This window comes from Lytechinus variegatus, chromosome 3 (assembly GCF_018143015.1).
Source record: "Lytechinus variegatus isolate NC3 chromosome 3, Lvar_3.0, whole genome shotgun sequence".
Classification (NCBI taxonomy): Eukaryota; Metazoa; Echinodermata; class Echinoidea; order Temnopleuroida; family Toxopneustidae; genus Lytechinus; species Lytechinus variegatus.
Window position 1 is genome coordinate 30,825,587 of NC_054742.1, and position 20,359 is coordinate 30,845,945.

At 34.9% G+C, this 20,359-nt stretch overlaps 1 protein-coding gene across 4 annotated transcripts in view; it reads right to left on the reverse strand.

The window, feature by feature from the left end:
- Window positions 1-19,548, reverse strand: part of LOC121410754 (diacylglycerol kinase beta-like) — a 94,614-nt gene extending 75,066 nt beyond the window's left edge. Inside the window, exons 1-2 of one of the 4 annotated variants that reach the window (XM_041603035.1) lie at window positions 19,395-19,548; window positions 15,475-15,770 (exon numbers count right to left, since the gene is read on the reverse strand). In XM_041603035.1, the coding sequence (XP_041458969.1) occupies window positions 15,475-15,727 (253 nt within the window). In that variant the 5' untranslated portion in view covers window positions 15,728-15,770; window positions 19,395-19,548. Of the gene's footprint in view, window positions 1-15,474; window positions 17,986-19,394 lie in introns of those variants that run through there. The other 3 variants (XM_041603036.1, XM_041603038.1, XM_041603037.1) reach the window with 3 other exon arrangements.
- Window positions 19,549-20,359: the final 811 nt, after the last annotated feature.

Below are 20,359 nucleotides of genomic sequence, written 5' to 3' on the forward strand. Positions count from 1 at the left end.
TCATTAAAACATTACCAACAGAATAGAAGAGTGTCCTTTCAACTACAGCTTCTTTGAATAATCAAAATAAAAATAGTTTTTTAAAACAATATATAGAGTTATTTATAAAACTGTAAAAGGCAGATTTAAAAATATTACCGCAAAACAAAAAGATTTAAAAATATTATAAAAGCACAAGAAAAATTTTCGCGGAATTTATGATAATGCTGCTAACTGTAAGAGCAACAGAGCAAAATACAATGTACAGAAAAATTCAACGCGAACATGCTTGATCATACTCCTGCAAAGCGACATTGCAATAGGAAATGAGAAGAAAAACAACTGCAGATGTAAACGTAGGACACCACTCGGTAAGACAAACAAGCGATAAGAATTCAGCATTTTAAGTAGTGGGTAATAGAGCCATTCCCTTACTTGGGTACCAATGACCTGATATAACTTTATGGTGAAGATGAAAATGAGGAGAGCCTAATGATAGCTGGCTGAGAGTATGGGAGAAAGGTACTTATGGTAGGCTAGTGAATGGTGTGTGAGAAAGAGAGACGGGGTGATAAGATGATAAGAAAGAAAAAGAAAGGGAAGAAAAAAGAAAGAAAAAGAAAGGGAAGAAAAAAGAAAGAAACACCAACACACACACTCACATAAACAAATTTACAAGATAAAAAGACAATACAGAGATAATGGAAAAAATGGGCAGATATCTTGGGAAGAGTATTCATCAAACAAATTATTGCAATCATCATGTATTTAATTCGCTCATTATTAATATAGAAAAGGAAGAATAGAAAATTAAGAATTTAAAGAATTGAGAACAGGGATTTAAAGCAAGTATTTGCACAACATGAGGCAAAATTTTAATTCATATCAAGTTGATCATGAGCAGGGGAGAGAGAAAGAAGAGAGGGGAAGAGCTGCAACAAACCTTGAGAGAAACCCCATGGGGCTGTATGACCCTGCGTTTAAAGAACCGAAAAAAGAATTTCTCTGATTTGTCCAATAAGTAGATGTGCATTGAACGCTTGTGGGCCAGCGCTATCAGCAGTACACTCTAACCAAAACAGATCTCAGTTGTATATTGTTTGCATGCCTGTGTATTATGGAAGAGTGTAGGCATCCAAAGTGTCTTGAATTATATATCTTATCCTTTCTTCTTTTATGCGATGGCAGCAACGTCCCAGGCATGAATTTAATTTTGATTCCTCGCCTGTTGCTTCATACAAATACAGCACTATACTATTTTCTACATATGTTTATTCCACTGACAACGAACACATTTTATATGAGTTCTTTCCAAACATTGCGCTGTCATTTAAAGGCCAGATTAATATGCAATATAAGATATTTTTCACAAAGATAAATGCTTATTTTAGTAACTATTATGCAATATTCATATGTATTGTAATTGTAAGCCCTGTTTAGAGATGAGATTAATACTCAACAAAGGTTGAGGTTAATATAAATATATATAGAGAGAGAGAGGGGAGGGGGAGGTGTACAGATGGGTGTGGAATAAAATGAAGTTTGCTCTGCTATCTACTAAAGATATGAACCTAGTACTTTTCATAAACTTTTATGGGGAACACAACAAGTTAGTTTCAATAAGAGTCATGTAGTACAAACAAGATTGAACTGGATTGAATCAGAAAAGAATATGACCAAAACAGGAATCATTTTGTAAACAAAGATTCCAGTCCTATGGGTGACTAGAATCTCAGGTTTAGAATGTTCTTATTCATGGCAGCAAAGCAAAGCCTTCCTTCCCACTGACCACTGGCATTCAATGCATATTAAGTATGTAAACTAAGAATGAGGGCATTAATTATGAAAGTGTATATTAAATAAAGCACTAATGTTTGCTTTGTTACTAGATTCTTCACCATTTCAATTTTTTTATTCTAAATGTGATACTTAAAATTCACCTTTGCATTTTAATAATCCATTAGAAAATTGAGTATATACACAACTTAATGGATTGCTAGTTAATATACAAATAATGAATGTTTATGAGTGCAATGGACAGAATACTTCACATATCAATTCGTTTGCACTCCTTTTCGTAGATTATGTTTTTGTTCTTATGCACAATATCCATTAATCAGGCGCACGGTGCTCGATTGGATTTTGGTATACGATGTTCAACTTGGCAGCAGCACGTTCTGCGTTAGATTTGGAAATCCTCGTTCCCAGACTGGGATATGTAACATGTAACCTTTTCATACATATAAAATTCATATTGATTAATTAATATTTAGCTCCGTCAATTTTCATGTTAAATCATGCTTGTCTCATTTTTAGAAGCCAAATCCAGGGATGAATAATGTGTGCATATGTATATGTGCAGCGCATGAATGGTATATACACCACACATCCTACGTAAATAGTGTACATAGTTTAATTTTAGATTTGAAGGTGGTCTAAAATGTGCATACAAAAACATGATATTTGCACAACACATTTCTTCATGATTGAATTCTCTGATTGTAGAGAAAAGCAATGTTCAAGTAAACTGAAAAAAAAATCTGCATCAAAGAGAGATCTAGCTTTGCTGAATATGAGAGGGAGTGTACATGAATGATGGTATTGTGGTTCACCCTTTATTCCTGGAATAATAATACTCAATATTTATAACGCGCTTTTCAGGGTTGGCGGATTTAAATCACGTTGATTTAAATCGTGATTTAAATCGCGATTTAAATCACCATGATTTTTTAAAAAAAATCATTGATTTAAATCACTTCCATTGAAACATGTACAAATCATGGACAAAGTATTTGTTCAATGCAGTTTTAATTCTTCAAGTCAACTGAAAAAACTTTGAATTAACTTTATATCAATAAAAGATCAACAAAGTCTTCATATCTACTTAAAACAAATTAAAATCAAATTAATAAAATCAGGTAATTCCTTAAAAACTACAGATGTATGTTGTCAATAGGTACTCATTTTTTGTAAATTATGTCGAGTTTTTCTTCTGAAATTTTACATTCTTTGTCAGTTATTATTAGTCAATTTCTTTCTTAACATAAAGTTTTCACATAATCCAACTTTTCAGAGAGCAGTTTGTAAAAAAGATATATAATATATAAAAGTCAATGAGAAAAGGTTTGTTGGCAGTTTTCCAGTTTTGATCCTTCGCCTACACATAACTACTTCTGTCATGTAAAATAAAAAATGATACCTGCATGTAATCAACATATTTAACATGCCTCTTATTTCGTATTGTTACATTTATCATACATTTGATGTTTTAAATAACATAATTATAAAAATCACATTAACATAATGTAGTACAGTCATAAGCTTTCTCTTATAAACCTTTTAAGTCACTGCAGCCCATTTTATGTTCAGTGCTACAAATAATGGAAGTTTTGTATCTGCATGTAATAATGGAAAGAGCTCTATAACAACAATTTGCAAAACTCAGAATAAACATTTAACACTGCATTTTAATATTAAGATGCAGGTACTTCAGTTACAATCATTGGCAGTTGTAAGCTGTGTCTCATTTAAAATAAAATACTTCTTTTTGTAATACATATGTTGTAATTTAAGCAGTTTTGCAGTTTTTATCCTTTAAGTTAAAAGTAAGTAGATTCTTTTTCATACTTCATGGATCAAACAGATTTTTTTTGTAGAGAATATGGGAATGAAAATTGTAGATTAATGTAAAAAAAATCACAGTAACAAAATGTAGTATAGTCACCCTTTGACTAAGCTATCTCCTATATTGTTCTCCAAAACTGAGAGTTTTGCATCTATATCTGTAGCAAGAGAAGAGCTTTTTATCAAAAAGATCCTAAACATATACAGTTGTAGTCTCTCTTTGACTATTGTAAAGCTGTGACTAATTGAAAAAAATCATTGATTTGAATTATTTCTCTTACAATATACATGAATACTAGTAATTGGCAAAGGGTTTGTTGGCAGTTTTGATAAGGGATTTTTTCTCTTGGATTTTTTAAATATTTGAATGAAAAATCCCAGAGGGGAATTTTCTCTACTCACTGGGAATTCCCTATGGAATATTCCTTCATAGGCCTATGTATGATAGAATTAAGTTCAGATACATGATTCCTCAAATTTATCTTTAATTGTCCATTTTTACTGGATTTTAATTACAAAATATGTGGTTAAGAACAATATTAGGGGTGAAATGTATAACATCAATATTGATGTCATTGTAAGAGTAAGGGGGGGGGGATAATTACCCTTTTTTTTTCGAAGGAACTTTTAAAAAATCAAAAAAATCAAAAAAATCTGATTTAAATAAAAAAAATCTGATTTAAATCAAATAAATCCGATTTTTTTGATTTTTAAAAAAAAATCAAAAAAATCGCCAACCCTGGCGCTTTTCCCAAATGGCCCAAAGCGCTCACAATTTCAATTAACATATAAAAGATACAAACAAAAATCAGAATGACATATTAAATGAAGGCAATTGCCCAGAACAAGAGAGTTTTAAGTGACTTCTTCAAAGACTTGATTGTTGGGGATTATCTTATTGCAAGAGGGAGCTTGTTCCATTCCATAGAGGATGCAACAGTGAAAGGAATCATATACTCGTTCTGATAGAGTATCATTGTTAATAATTGAAAAGGGGAACTGTGTTTATTTTTGAAACTTGCCATCAATTATTGATTAAATAAAAGTGTGAAGGGTAAGAACATGTTCTAACGTGTTGATGCACAAGGCATAATAATGGTTGAATCAAAATAATTACAGAAATGTTGCAGTTTGTGTCAGTTAAATAGTTGGAGTCCATTTTCCCTGTTTCTTTTGAAAGTTTCCTGGCTTCTTGTGTGCATTCAGTGGCAACATTATATTATTCCCCAAAAGTTGTGTGATGTCATATTTTTATAATACTTAATTAGAGAAGAAAAGGGAGGAAAGGCAGAAAGAAATGAAGCACTAACAAGAGATGACAGAGGTAAGAGGGAGGGAAATGGACAATAAAACAAAGTGAATATAATGAAGTGAATGCAATGACAATGACTTCCACACAAAAGGAAGGACCAAGGAAGTACATTGTTTGATAAAAGAGTGAAACTAAAAAGAGCAGACAAAGACAATCTTAATGCATTAGGATGTGTGTGATTAAATCAACCTTCCATGGACTGCCACCATCACAACTCTCAATAGCATATTTTCTTGACCCAATTTTGTGACTATACTGAAAACCATTCTTCAGATATGGGTTCAGTTTTACAATCAAATCTCTGAATACTTTATTAGATTACCAAATGGAAAATATCAGCCCAACTAACTATACATGGAAACATGCAAACCTTGCTATTAAATTAGATTTGTCACTGAATCCATTCCTTGCAAGAGCAACATGTCTATGCTCACCTAAAGACATCAGTTTGGATGTTTCATCCACGCATGTTTATATCAAAATCATATTTACCTGACACATTTTCTTAAAAAAGACCCATTCAAGATATAATGGTTACTTCAAATGAATAGGCTCCTTTAGAAATTTGTATTGTATAAAATGTCATAAGAAACAGGAATGATAATGTCTTAGAAATGTAAAAAGTAAAATAAAAGTATACAAATCTCATTGAAGAATTTGAGGTATTTTTGTATACTCCATTAATCTGATAGATGAAAATAATGCAAAATGATGTCACATAGACTTTGAATAATCAATCTATTAATAAAAATGAATACACTTAATAGGTACACCCATTTAAGTGAAACATTTAAGTCTTTAATAATGAATGGTGAACATAAAATAACTTAAAAATCAATCTGATATGAAAAGCAGTTTGTGGTGAAAATTGAAATCGTTATCACAATAGATTCCAATGAATGAGCTTTAATAGTACCCCTTTTATCCATTTTTAACAAGCTAAAGTTATTCTGTTAGTCCTACCCTCTAAGGCTGGTGAGAATACTCAATGATTCATGGAGATAAATTTTCAATTGTTTTACGGTAGCAAATTCTAGATGGAAACAAGAAAAGGAAAGTTGTACGAGAGAAAGGGAGAGATAAGAAGGGAAGAGAAAGAGAGGTACTCAGAGAGGAAAGAAAATTAAGAAAAAGAGGAGAGAGAGGGAGAAAGAGAGAGAGTTAAGAGCTAGTTTCTTCCAAGTGTAGGTCATTGTCCTGCCATAGACTTATGTGGAGAAAGATGAGTAGGCACGAATCAATATTATGAGGTAGACCTTGGGGAATAAAGTGGTGGGCGGGGGGGGGGGGGGGGAAAACAGGTATTTTATCATGACAGAAATGAAAAGATAGTTACATTCTTTGTATGATAAAGAGTAAAAAAATAGATGAGGGCATTGACTCTCAACAAAAAGATCCTTATATATGGCTATGCGCCATCGATTAAGAAAGCCAATAGTGGGGCTATATGGAATATCTTTGACTGTACTTGATGAAATGGATGTGGGTTGGTAGAGAGAGAGAGAGCAGGGAGCACCTTGTAGGTACAACATGGGTGAAATGTAATACGATCATGGGAAAAGGTAGGGGTGGAGGATAGGAAGTTAGGAGATGCAGAACAGGCTAAGGTGCTGTTAATTAAAATACTAAGATTATCTGATAAATCACATGACTTTGGCAGATTAAACATTGCTTCCCTAACTAGCTTCTCAAGTATTACGCAGGTCTCTGCAGCAAACCAGCAGACATTGCCTTCTTTACTGTTAAAATTGTGAATAGATTTACTCTTTAAAAGTGAATTTAGAGTAGATTTAGAGAGAATATGAGATCTTGAGGTTTGTCTTAAATGAGTGAAAATATGATGCAATGGTCGATCAAAATTGAGTGAAAATAACATTTCTTCACTTAAAAATTCATTATCAATACACTCCTGATAGAGCAAATATTTTCATAATATTTTTATTGGGAGAGGATGTAGAATTCAAAGATTTCAAATAAAGCTACTTCAACCTTCCTAACAATGTAAGTTCCTTTTAAATGCAAGTCCCATGACCTTCGTATGAATCTCATAAGAGAAGATTATATATCCCTCCAAGCTATTCTTCAAAGAGCTGGCCCTGACATTCTGAGTAGTACCCATCAGTTGCACTTTATATTACTTTGATGAATGTAGTTTGGAGTGTATGTAGGATAAAACAGTTCTTTTGTCAAAGAAATATTTGAATCATTCTATTGAGTCATTTTGATCTCAATCTACTCCCAATCTATTTGTATTTCAGCTAGATACAAATGGAAAGCAGAGTCAGAAAATTGATTGCCTTATTCTTGTAATACCTTGAAATAATATACAATTAATGCACATTTATGAGTGTGTTATGACGATGCAGCACACTCGAGGGTATTTACAATTATGCGAAAGCAAGAGGCGCTTGCGCCGAGTGCTTTTGCATAATATTGTGAATGCCCGAGAGTTGCTCGCATCGTCACTAACATCACGAATCTTAAAATGTGCATTGTTTTATAAAACGGGTCGGCAAAATGAATTTTTCATGGAAATCTTGTTTAAATCCCTCCAACGTGTGTACGATCGCACAGACGAAGAGATCACAAGACTGTCAATTATGACATCACAGGCGTATCTACTATGCGCGCCTAAGTAAGCGCATCAAAATCCTAGCCAGCCTTACTGAACGCGTATAAGTTTTTACGTGCTATTGGAACTAATGCTGCACAAAATATGCACAGTGCTGCACAAAAAATGCACAGTGCTGCACGAAAAATGCACGACTGGAAGGTTGCGCACAATTAAAGCATGAACACGTGACTTGAATACGCACTCACCATTGGCTACATCCTTGAACCCGTTTTATAAATGTGCTTATCATACCTGTCAGGTCCATGCGCATCATAATACCGCTATTGTTTATTAATGTTCTAAAAGCTTTCAAAGGTCTTTTTAAAGGTTAAAAAAATGTTTCGTAGAGTCCACTACCATCTCTCCAATGAGACAGTAGATTCATTTATCAGGGTTCCCACAGAAATTCGAAAAAATAATTCCATAACTTTTCCATGACAAAATTACAACTTTCCATGATTTCCCATGACCTCCCGGAGTTATGTAGAATTTGGAATGTCACAAAACTGGGGAAAATGGAAATCACAAACACCAATTATAATAGAGTATAATCACAGAGTATGACAGAGCCAAGAGGTAAATGCAATTCCATGAATTTTGCATGACTTTTCCCACATTTTCTGAATTCCCTGACCTTTCCCTGACTATCCATGACCACAAATTTTTCCAGGATTTTCCATGATTGTGGGAATGCTGTATATAACCCCCTTTCAATATTTCAACATGATAAACAAAATGGTAGACTGAAGGAACTTTTGTAACTTGAATAACTCTGTGTTGCTGATGCAATTTTCAATATCACAAAATCCTCACATCTTCCCCAAATCCTGATACCTCTCTAGTATTGATTACATCAGCGTTCAGGTACACTTGCCAATTTGTAATGGAGAATGCCCCATAGGAAAAACTTTAGAGATTAATCAATGTTTAGTCAAAAGAAAAAGGCTCCTGGAAAGTCAATGATAAAGGTACAGAAAGCCTCTTTTTTGGTCTGATTCATGTTGTAATCTTTATTAGATTCAAATGTAAATCGATCTTTCAGTAATAATCATTTTCTCAAAAAAAATATGAACATGCATGTAAAAAATCAAAAACAGTAAGGCAGTTATCTTTAGGGAATTCTTACAATTTTAAGAATTCTCTTCAGATTATTCAGAAGCACCATATTTAGATGACAATATCTATTTTCAATTTAATTTTTTTATTTTCCTGGATGAATCAGAAATAATAGGCATATTAGTTTACTCAAGTCAACAAAGAAAGCAATATAATCCTACAAAATACTGATATTGAACTAGCAGCCTGACATGGTATGGCCTTACACCAGAACTATAAGAAGATGTCTATGGGATGCTTCAACATGTATACCAGACAATGACATGCCTATAAATACAAAACCAGGCAAACCTGATTATCAACCCGTTTAGAGGATGCACAGATTGAAATTCCAGCTACTTCATTATACTTTTGTCTTTTCATTATGGCCGTTCTCATCGAACCTAGCTCTCAAATGAGTTCCTGCCTTCCCCCGTACATGTCACTCTCTGGCATAGAGGCTTTCAAGTTCTGCGTCAGAGTTGCTTGGTTTTTGCCTGCTTTGCTATTCCCATAATGGAATGCTATGAACACAAGGCTATTGATGTTGAGCCCAGAATGCCCTCTTCTACATAATGTGTTTTTCTGAATGTCACAGTCAGCCTAAATTTAGAGGACCAAGAAGAAGGGAGGACAGGGAGAATGGTTGAAAAGATGATTGCATGCCTGACCTTTACTAGTAGGTCAGATGAGGGTCTTTCTCATACTGCCAGTTAGGAGCTCAAGTAGCATGAGGGCAGAAAAAGTAAGAACTGACTTTCCAATCACGCTATGAGATAGTGATAGTGGGAGTCACATGTTCCCGATTGATTAGATTTTTAATAAGTTACACATATCTAACTACCTACGCAATTCATGCTCTGATAGCTCAAAATGTGGTTTGGAGACTGATAAATGCAATAATATGCCCACACAATTACTGCACTATTAATTACAGTATAGGGTAATAATTATACATTTTCTTGACTTACAATAGCAATTCAGCCTTTTTATCCAACATCATCTGCCAATTGTAATCAGGATATAAGTTGATGATGTATGAAATGAAACAACTCCATATCTTTGAGATATTGAAAAAAAAAATAAGTTGTGCCCTTCCCCCGTAGTACAGCAAATCTAAGATCCATTTGATGAAGGAGGATTTGCACAATTTGCAACAATGGAAGCAATTTCGAGCCACAATACTTTCCTGTTTATAACTGTAAGTTAAAGTTAAGTATCCTGATAATATAATCTCAATAAAAATGAAGTTGGCACACAGAAATCATTAAAGAAGGAATAACTAGAGAAGCAAGATTTGTCAGCACTACATAACAACTATCACTGTTGGTAATGATGTTGTTATTGATTGGTTCTTATTGTTGTTATCATCACCATTATGGTTATGACAAAGGAAAATGTTATTGAATTTATAAAAAAAGAATAAGAAAATTTGAACTATATTGATGAAAAAATGTTCATCATACCAAACCGACAGGATCCATTTCAATTTTCATGTTCGCATGAACCATCATGTTTCCTTTCTTTTTTTTCTACTGGTATAATGATTTTGTTTCAGACTGATATTTTTCTTTGTATCAATTTGATTGACATTGTAATTGGAGATTCTATCTACATATAATCATGAATTGAAATTCAATCTGTTCATTGAAAAAAAGTCAGTCTAAAATCCTCATTGGACCAAAAAAAAGATATATTGTGTTTAATTTTCTATCATGTCAAACAGTGAATGGTCTTGTTCCTAAAAAATACAACTGATTACAACCTTTCCAATATTCAGACACAATTTGTCACGTTATCGTAAAGGTATACTAAAATAGCATTGCTGTTTGGTAGATTTATAAGTCTAGATGCCAATAAAACAGAAAATTGTCAAAAGTCAAAACTATGAGCATCGTGTTTTATTTGATAACAAAGCCCTTTGTGTAGCCCTCTATGGATGAGGGCAGTGATGACCATATGACCAATGGAGAACTATATGCCAACTCATGCCAATATGATATCACTATACTTTTATTTTGATAAAATAAACATGAGTGAATTTAATTGGAAATAAATAAGCAAATAAAATGAACGAATATACAATACATTCTTTTCTCATCAGATAACATTTGTGTATAAGTCCATAGGCTATTCAGATTTTGTGTATCATGTAATAGAGCTTGGGTATAAATTTCTGTCACTGAACAGGCTGCATGTCATTGAAAACCTTAATTTTTATCGACTGATCGAGAGTAATTGAAAGTCACCACACTGTTCATCAATGGGAAGTTTGGAGCTACAGGAAAGTAATCAATATGATGTTCTTTCAGAAAAGTCATAAAGAAACGGCTTGATTCAATTAACAATCAAGCATGTATACCATATCTTTAATGGAGTATTCACCCCCCCCCCTCCTGTATATCAATTAATAATATTCTTGTTGTATTGCTGGTATAGTGAGAGTGGATGTTATTTGGCACAATGCAATTGTTTACCCGAGGGTGATCTTTAAAATTGATCGGTGTCAGGACCAAGAAGGTCAGGGGTCCCACAAAAACTGTGAATTCCAGTGAAGGAAAATGGAGGTGGGACGTCGGACTTCAGGGGATTAAATGTGACACGCTCCAACAACATTAAGGTGCCACAATTGGTCTTGAAAAGGTGTGTGTGTAAGATAGAGAGAGTGTGTGTGCACACTTGTGTGTGGGTGTGTGTATGAGAATGTGTGAGAGTAAGGGATAAAGATACATAAAGTAATAAAAAAAGAAACTAGCAAATATACATATATCAAAAGATATTGGAAAAGGTGAAAGTTTATAAAAAGGAAATATAGAGTTTAAATGATACGAGACACATACATCCCAGAAAGCAACTAACAAGGCTTCAAGTTATAATTTACAATGAATAAACAGAATTAAAGGGATGGTCCAGGCTGAAAATATTTATATCTTAATACATAGAGCAGAATTCACTGAGCAAAATGCCGAAAAATTTCATCAAAATCGGATTACAAATAATATAGTTATTGGAGTTTAAAGTTTAGCAATATTTTGTGAAAACAGTCATCATGAATATTCATTAGGTGGGCTGGTGATGTCACATCCCCACTTTTCGTTTTCTTATATTATTACATAAAATCATAATTTTTTCATCATTTCATACTTGTGTGAATAATATATCTCCCTTATATATGAAATAAGTTGCAGCAATAAATATCTAATGCACTAAATCAGTTGTCGATCCAATTTTTCTAGTTCTTGGAGGAAAAAAAAATGAATAAACCTATTTCATATAACAGAATACAAAAGAACAAGTGGGGATGTGACAATAATATCAAGCTATAAATACTTTCAGCCTGGATTATCCCTTTAAGAGGGGCATGCAAGAATGAAGAATACCAAAATATAAGGTAAATATAAAAACATCCAAATGTGTAAAATATCAAGACCATCAAATATATATGCTTGAAAGTGAATATAGTGACCTGACAAAGAAACCCTCTACTGCCTTTCAATCAAAAACATTTCTTTGATAAGGATGTATTTTATGTTACTCTGATACAGTACAAAAATCAATACATCCTTTTCCGCTTTCTTATCATGATTGTGGTGATGTCACAGCAACAAGTAGGTCATATTTCTATCCAACCTGAAATGTCTGTCATATTAACCCACAATGACTTCCTTAAAGAATCGGGTCACTTCCACCATCTCTCAAACTAAGCTGGTATAAAGGATCAAAACTGCTTCTAAGTTTATACACCCTGTAAAATTGTAGGCTACAGCATTATGGAACATTATACAATGATTTCTGAGGTAGTGTGTTGCAGGTAGTCTGAGTAGAAGTTGTATACTAATAAAAGCAGAAGTAGGAATAGTGGTGGTAGTCTTATGGTGGAAGTATTGGTGAGAGTGATGATGATGACAGTGGTAATGGTAGTGGTGGTGGTAGATACTACAACCACCATTTCAATTATACCCCTTTCATAAACCCAATTAAAATGAATTAGGCGGCTAATAGCAGCATAATTTGGTCGTAAAATTGGAGGACAAGAGTTATCCGCATTACTCTGATGCTGCTATTATCCGCATAATAGCGGCATCGGGATAAGATTTTGAGTTTATGAACGCATTTCCAAATAATGCGGATAATTGCCATGGTGCGGTCACAAGGTCACCCTTTTCCAACACAACCGCATCGGAGGGGCGTGTCCAGTTGTCATGGCGATTATCCGCCTTTTTGAGGATGGGCGCTCGTAAAAATAATGCGGCTTATTTTCAGAGTTTATGAACGCAATTTTTATTGAATTATCCGCATTACTCTTAGGCGGCTAATTGGAGGATAGGTTTATGAAAAGGGTATTAGATGCCGAAGAGGCTTCAGTGCAAATCAATGCAAAAAAAATAGATGACAGGTTAATTACTTAAACAATGAATGAATAAATGAACATCTGTTGATAGCACTCCTATACAGGTTTGTCTTCTGGGTGCCCTTGAAGGTGGTCAATGATGTCTACATCTCCATAATCTCTCTGGAAGCAAATGCCACAGGCTTGGCCCTGCATGAGTTAAGACCCATTCCCAAATAATAGTAATAATAGTATTAGTTGTACAAGTAGTACATGAGGTTAAGGTGGTGTCATGGAATAGTTGGTAACTGTTAGAGTTGTCAGATCATAAAAGTAACAATAGCATACATGTATAGTTGAATTAATTGAAACAATGTCACATAAACATGGCAAACTTATGAATGATTTAATGCTTGTTTTTACCAAAGTTGTTTTACCATTTCTGCGTAGAAACTACAAAAACATCATTATAATTCCAAAGTTGGCAATATGACGAATCATGTAGACTATACTTTCACACAATATGAAGAGCGATTCCCCAAATTATCTCACTTGTATCAATGATATGCAACCAACAATGTCCCTGCTTCCCAAATTGTCAGAAAGAAACCGCAGTATTTCATTTAATGCATGGAAATCCACTAAATCGCAGACAATCTTGTCACTGATTCAGACTAATGATTGCTCGCCATATGCATTAGCCATGTCTTCCCACACATCACTTATAAACTATGAGTTAATTACCATGAAAATATGCTAAATGGTGTTTCCCCCGCCTTCATCAGACCTCTTAATTTCCCTATCATCAATGGAATTCAAGAAGCGGATGGCATTTCTATAGCAAGCAGAATCATTTTGTTTGGGCCTAGCTGCTGAATAATTCATTGAATAAATATGGAAGAGGTTAAGATGTGAATGAAGGCTTCTTACTAAGAATTGGAATTATATTTGTAAAGATACTTTCTAAAGGTCTTTGATAAGAGAATATCTATTACACAGTATTTCATGATATCTAAAACACCTTTACATCCAGAACTTAAAATCGCATGAAATTATCATCTAATATAATTCAAATAAATATACTAAATGAGAAGTGCATAATACTTACTACATTGTGGGAAGTTGTATAAAGTTTTGTGGTTTTATTATTCATATTTTTGTTGACCCACCCCCCCCCCTTGTCAATTACCTGATGTGATGTTGACAGAAGACACTCCCCGCCTCCAAGGTATTTGACAATCTTTATATAAGGTGGTTTCAAACCGCCTCGATCATAAGAATCCCCGTTAAATTACAAGAACTTTTTTAGGCTAAAAAATACCCATTAATTATTTCTGCATTCACACCGCCCCGAAACATATCCTTCAGGATAAATTCCTGAAGTTAGGAGCATGTGCAGTATGGTCTGATAAGCAGGCAAGGCGCGAAATTCAAAACCACTAGAGCTCAGCAGCCACCCACGGTGTCCACGCCCAAATACATGCTTGGCTAAAAGTTCCCGTAAATTGCTTTCACATTGCTAAAATACCTGCGACCTTAGAAAAATCCCTGCGAATGTTCTCGTAACTTTGCCAAGTACCTACTATTTAGTGGGTATTTTCTGATCGGGTAAATTTCCCACTCAGAAAATACCTGAAACTGAAGAACTTCGAGGCGGTCTGAAACCACCTTCAGATTCTTGCTTGTCAAATTTTCGAGATATTTTTAAGCTCCATCTTTCAGAATTTTCAGAATGATCTTGTTTCCATTTTTGCTTTTCAAATATATTTGGAGGTCATTAAATAAGGCATTTTTTTATTGAGATTCTTTTCCTTCCTTGGAAAAAAAAGTCTCACAAAAATTACCCGAGTACACAACTTATATCTTGTCTTGCACTTGAGTTTGCAAAACCCTCCAATTAGTAGCCATGTCTGCAACATCACCAAATGTTGGAAGATGAATAGATCATTCAAATACAATAAGTGATAACATTTTATTTGAATTGTTGAGTCTATGTATGAATTAAGATAGAGTTCCAGTTTAAATGGAGATGCTGATTCTCACAGGGATTGGTAATTTTCCCATATTTTCACGATATATTACAGAGATGGGCAGTACAATAAACAGCTTATTCAGGACTTAATATATTTTCAGAGAAATTAGGGAGGGGCTACATTTGAGTATTTGCCAATAACACAACTCAAAACAGGAAAGTTGGGAATAGCATGAAATACTCACTGTGAGACTAGTACAATGTGTCACAACAAATAAGGTAGTCATTGATGAGGCTAATATATAGTTGACTACTGCAGTGGATTTTCTTAAACACGTCGACCCCCATAGATTACCAGACATTGTGATAAATTCGACAACATGTTCCTCTCATAAATCAGAAAGGTGCGTTAAAGGCATGTCATGAAAGATAATGCTTTCAGTTGAATGTCATTGCTAAATTCTGCAGTATTCTTATTCAATATTCTTCTGCTCTTTACTACAAAAAATTTATTAAGAGAATAGATTAAAATTGCGAGTTATACTGACCTACCATGACGATATCCACTACATCCTGAGCTTGACCCTGTAGCGCCATCACAAGGGCCGACGTACAAGGCACGAAAAGGGGTTTGGATATCTTATCATCATCCTCCTTTTTCTGCCGACCACGTAAGGAGTTCCGAAAGAGGCGGTACTTCCAGCTTGGCTTTTCTTTCTTTGAGTTCTGTCTCTTTTGATCTGTTTGGCCAATGGAGGCATAGGACCGAGAGAAGGGCCATGTTCCTTTACAAGCAGGCATCTTGTCAGTTTGTTTTTTTTACATCAAGATTGAATGATTCCAACTAAATGTCAATTATGGGTTTATTCAGATGAGAAATAATGAAGAGTCTGCTGGCAGTGGTGCAAAATTTGTCAATGACTTAAGGAGCAAGAGAGAAATTTCTGATTTATACAACTTCAAACGAATTCAATATCGACAAACTCTAGGCAATCCAATGATGAACCCCCTCTGAAAAAATATGGGAGCATTAAAAAAATAAAGGCTTTCCGAAACTTGAAGTACAGTAGAACAAATATATTCACACCACGATATGGAAGACAAAAAAGTGGGTTTCTTCCAGAAATCTTGGTAGTACCTCACATTGCCATTTTGAGGATTCTCCAAACACACAAGTAGAGAGATATGAAGAGTGGCTAAAGCTGGTTGGCTTGTTGATGCTTGGAATGCATGGGAGCACTGTTCACTCTATATCATTGAAGGAAAAGGAAAAAATGAGATGGATTTCTTGGTCAGTAGACGGGGCGATACAGAAGGGGTGAGTGGGTGGGGAAAGTAAGAGAGAAGGAATGCACCTGCGATATTAGGGAATCCACTTATTGCAAGTCGTTAGACTGCCATCTTTCCCAGGCAGTGGCGTGGTAATTTACAAGATTGCAGAATTATTCTCACTAAGCTGCAGATGGTGCTCGCAAATGAGAAGGGAAAAAAAAATTCCACCAATAAATAAATGCAAGTCAATGTACTCAGATACACTTCTTGATGTAAATAGATCCTGTTTTCAGCTGATCCTGCTCCATTATCTTTTCAACAACAGATATCATGGTGCACAATAGCTTTTATTGAAGGTCATAATCTTGTCTGATATTCTAGCTTCCAATTCACAAAACACATAAGCAAATCCACGGTATTGTGCTAATGCATAAATCTATCCAAACTACAAATAACTTGTAGTGTCTCAAAAAGCAGCTGTTATGTGTACTTAATGATCAACAAACATGAGAGACTTCAGCAGCTTTTTCCCCTGATTTTCTTCCATCTCCTCTCTCCTCCTTTGCTGAAACCACTGCTTCAACGAGAGGTGGTAAGGACAGAAATGAGAGAGATGTGTGTGGTGCTCACATACTTAAACACACCAGACCGTCGTCATCGAGTGGCTAGCTTGCTGACTGGTTGGTGTATGTATAGGATTCAGCATACACTGAAGGGTGCCTGCATTTGCCCTCCTGTACCAATAAGTAAAGCCATACAAAATGTGTCTAATCATATTTAAGTTATATTGTTTCACTGAGAAGTTAATTTTGATGTAAGTTTAGGTGATTTCAAAGAGAACATTTCTTTTCTATCAAATTCACCCTAGCTTTAAACTTCCATTCTCTGTCTCATTTATATTGACAGTATACTTAAAAAGTAAATTAGATAAAAAAATATACCAAGGAAAGGATCAGAGGTGCAGTAAATATAAACTATGGTTACTTAATATATAGGAATTGAAGGTAAAGAAATACAATTACCTCAGTGTCCCTGACAAAGCTAAAATAATTTATGATCCAACTCAATATCTTAGAGACCATTCTGATTACAGAAATAAAAATGAGACAGTTGTCAATGGTAGCAGACAAGCACTTCCTAAATTGAATGTTTTGATCTGTTGCTGTATCAATACAGCCTACACATATCCCAATCTCTAAGTTCAGCAAGGTGGCAGGAAGAAAGAGAGATAAGAGTTTTCTATAAAATGACTTCCAATGCCAATAAATATGGAAGTTTTGATACCCCCCCCAAAAAAAAAAAATTAACACTTTTTCAATAAATTTACTGACTTGAGATCATGAGATAAAAGATCTTTGAAAAACATTACAGAAGACTATGAACATCTATTATATAAGTAAAGTAAAGGAATGGATTTAACTAAACTATCAAAAATCTTGACTGGAACAAGATTTCTGGTTATGAAATATGTAAAAAAAGTTACTTAAGATTGAAAAATGCTCTAAAAAATGCAGACACAAAATCCTGATATTCCTGATGGAAATAAAGAAGTTTCATGCACGAGACAAGGACACCAAGATGACCACAAAGATTGAGTTTCTGAGCACTTGCGGTACAGTTGAGCATTAGTGAGTGTATCATGTACTAAATATGAAGAGCACACTTTCAAAGCCAGCAGCCGGGAAGATTCCAGGTAGCGCACAATCATGGGATGGGAAGATTCACAAATGGCAAGGTGAGTGAGAACGAAGCAGTGAAAGAAGAAGAGGGGAAATAGAAAGAGGGACGAGGAGAAGAGAGAGAGGGAGAGAGGGGGTGTAGGATGATTGATCCCAGAGACACCATTCTCATTACGCTTTCTAAAATAAGTTTACTGGAAACCGGTCAAGGAAGCCAGTTTGAAAGATCGCTTTGCTAGCTTTCCCATTTGATTGCGCAAAAGTGGTTTTCAAAATCACTTCACGTATAGCTATCTTGTTGCTATGGAAACTCTCTCAGTGGGGTGACGACATGTTTCACGCGAAATTCAAAACCATAGCGTCGGCATACTACACCTGTTGTGTGGAGTAGCGCGATCAAAATGTGCGGAAGATCGCTTCCCAAAGAATGGTTGTGTCCTCGCTTACGCTAAAACCAATTTAACGAGGCAAAGCGATCTTAAAACTACATCGCGAGGTGTTTGTCTGAACCGGTTTGGAAGATCGCTTCGACCATTCTCATTACACGTTGAACTAGTTTCCAGTAAACTAGTTTTAGGAAGGTAGTGAGAATGGTGTCTGAAGTCTTTCTCAAACCTCCCTGGAGAGAAATGTTTTGTCTTAACAAGGTACGAATCCTCTCACCAAGTGTGTTTGCACAGCGTTATCGCATGTTGCTAATGTGATAATATGAGCACGGTCTCTCTCTCTTACTACCAATGTTAGATCCACGATCAGTCTAAACACACAAACTGTTGAATGCTCCCCATTACAAGCAAGCAAGAAGACTCTACACGTCAACTGCCGAGGCCCTCATGTCCTGCAAATTTACTGACTTTTATAGAGAGAGAGAAAAAGAGAGTCGTGGGTTGTCACTTTATAATACGCTCTTTTTCTGTATGGAAGTTGGACGAGTTTCTTCTTTCGATCACTTCCCTGGAAAGGCACGCAACACACATGTACATGTACATTATACCTGTGTGTGCCTGGTGCTAATATCCTTGACGCTGGATATATGAGGGCAGATCGTTTTTCATGTTTGCTCAAAAACAAAATCGATACAATCCTGAAAACTGACACGCCACTAGAGCTGAAAGAAAGCCTGGCAAAGCAGAGTTACACATCTGCTACCAGTGGCAACACCAATCCTAGCATTCATGTTCTTATGATGGTTTGAAAAGAGGTGCTCATTGCACTTCCTGATTGATGAAAACATTGATTAGGGGGGTGTGAAATGGCCGAGAATGATCAAAGCCAAGTCCTCACCACTTTACAATAGTGAATCTTTGCAATTTAGAGCACTATATTCATGCACATGAGACACCAAACACCAGTGGAGGAAGTGGAATATAGGTGCAGGGAGTGTTCAGTCTTCTTCCTGCACGTAATAGAAATCCTGGTATATATCCTTAGCTTAAATGTCGGAATCAAAATGACCTCAAACAAAATAAACCAATAGCATACAGCGGAAGAAGAATTGATAAGATATTAATTCAAACCGTCCGTATGCTGATAAAGTAGGTAAGTAATGTTCAGGTCACAATGCTGTCAATTCAATATGAAGCATGGTAATGCTTCTGGCTAGCAATCTGTAGAAACTTTTCTTTTCAACACACAAGGATGATGATTCCTCCTGTAAACGATGTTCAATCATTTATATTCCTTCACAGGCCATGATCACACAAAAACAGTTACAAAGAACCCTTCTAAAGATATATTTCATCCTTTACATGGATGGGCAATGGTCTGTGACAAACTTAAAAACAATAACATGCAATTGAAAAGGCAAAAATTCCACAACTTTTTGTTCCGTTTACTCAGTACAATGCTTTCATTCCTTACTATGACCACACAGCAACAATAAGTAGAGAAGGATTTAAATTCTTTGCCTTATTTTTCAAAATTAAAATAGGATGGGTAAGACAGCTCATCAAAACTGTTTCGGACCAGTGATTCCACTTTATAGAGTAAGACATGTTTATCCACCTACACATTACACATTCCAGCAATTATTTGTTTCAGCAACATGAAAAAGATTGGCCACTTCCTGCTTAATTGCTTGATTAAATTTATTTATTAATTCATAAAATTTATTTATCCATTCATTTATTCATGCATTCTTTTTTCATTTCACTCACCAACTTATTCATTTACTAATTTCTTTTAATATCACTTCTGAGGATTTAATGCTGATTATATAGAACAGAGTAAAACATATATAAATCATATTTATCATAACCCATAATTCTAAAGCTCTTTCTTTTTATGTGTTGCCTCTGACAACGTTATATGACTGTATGCCCTTGACGGAAACACACAATTCAAAACAATTTGTTTCTCTATCTTAAGCAGTAAGTCTGATAGATGCAATGACTTAAGTAGATAAAAAAGAAGAAAGGACTACATATACAGATGGAGCAACATTTTTTTTTGAGACACAAAGAAAAGAGAAGAGTGAGATTCA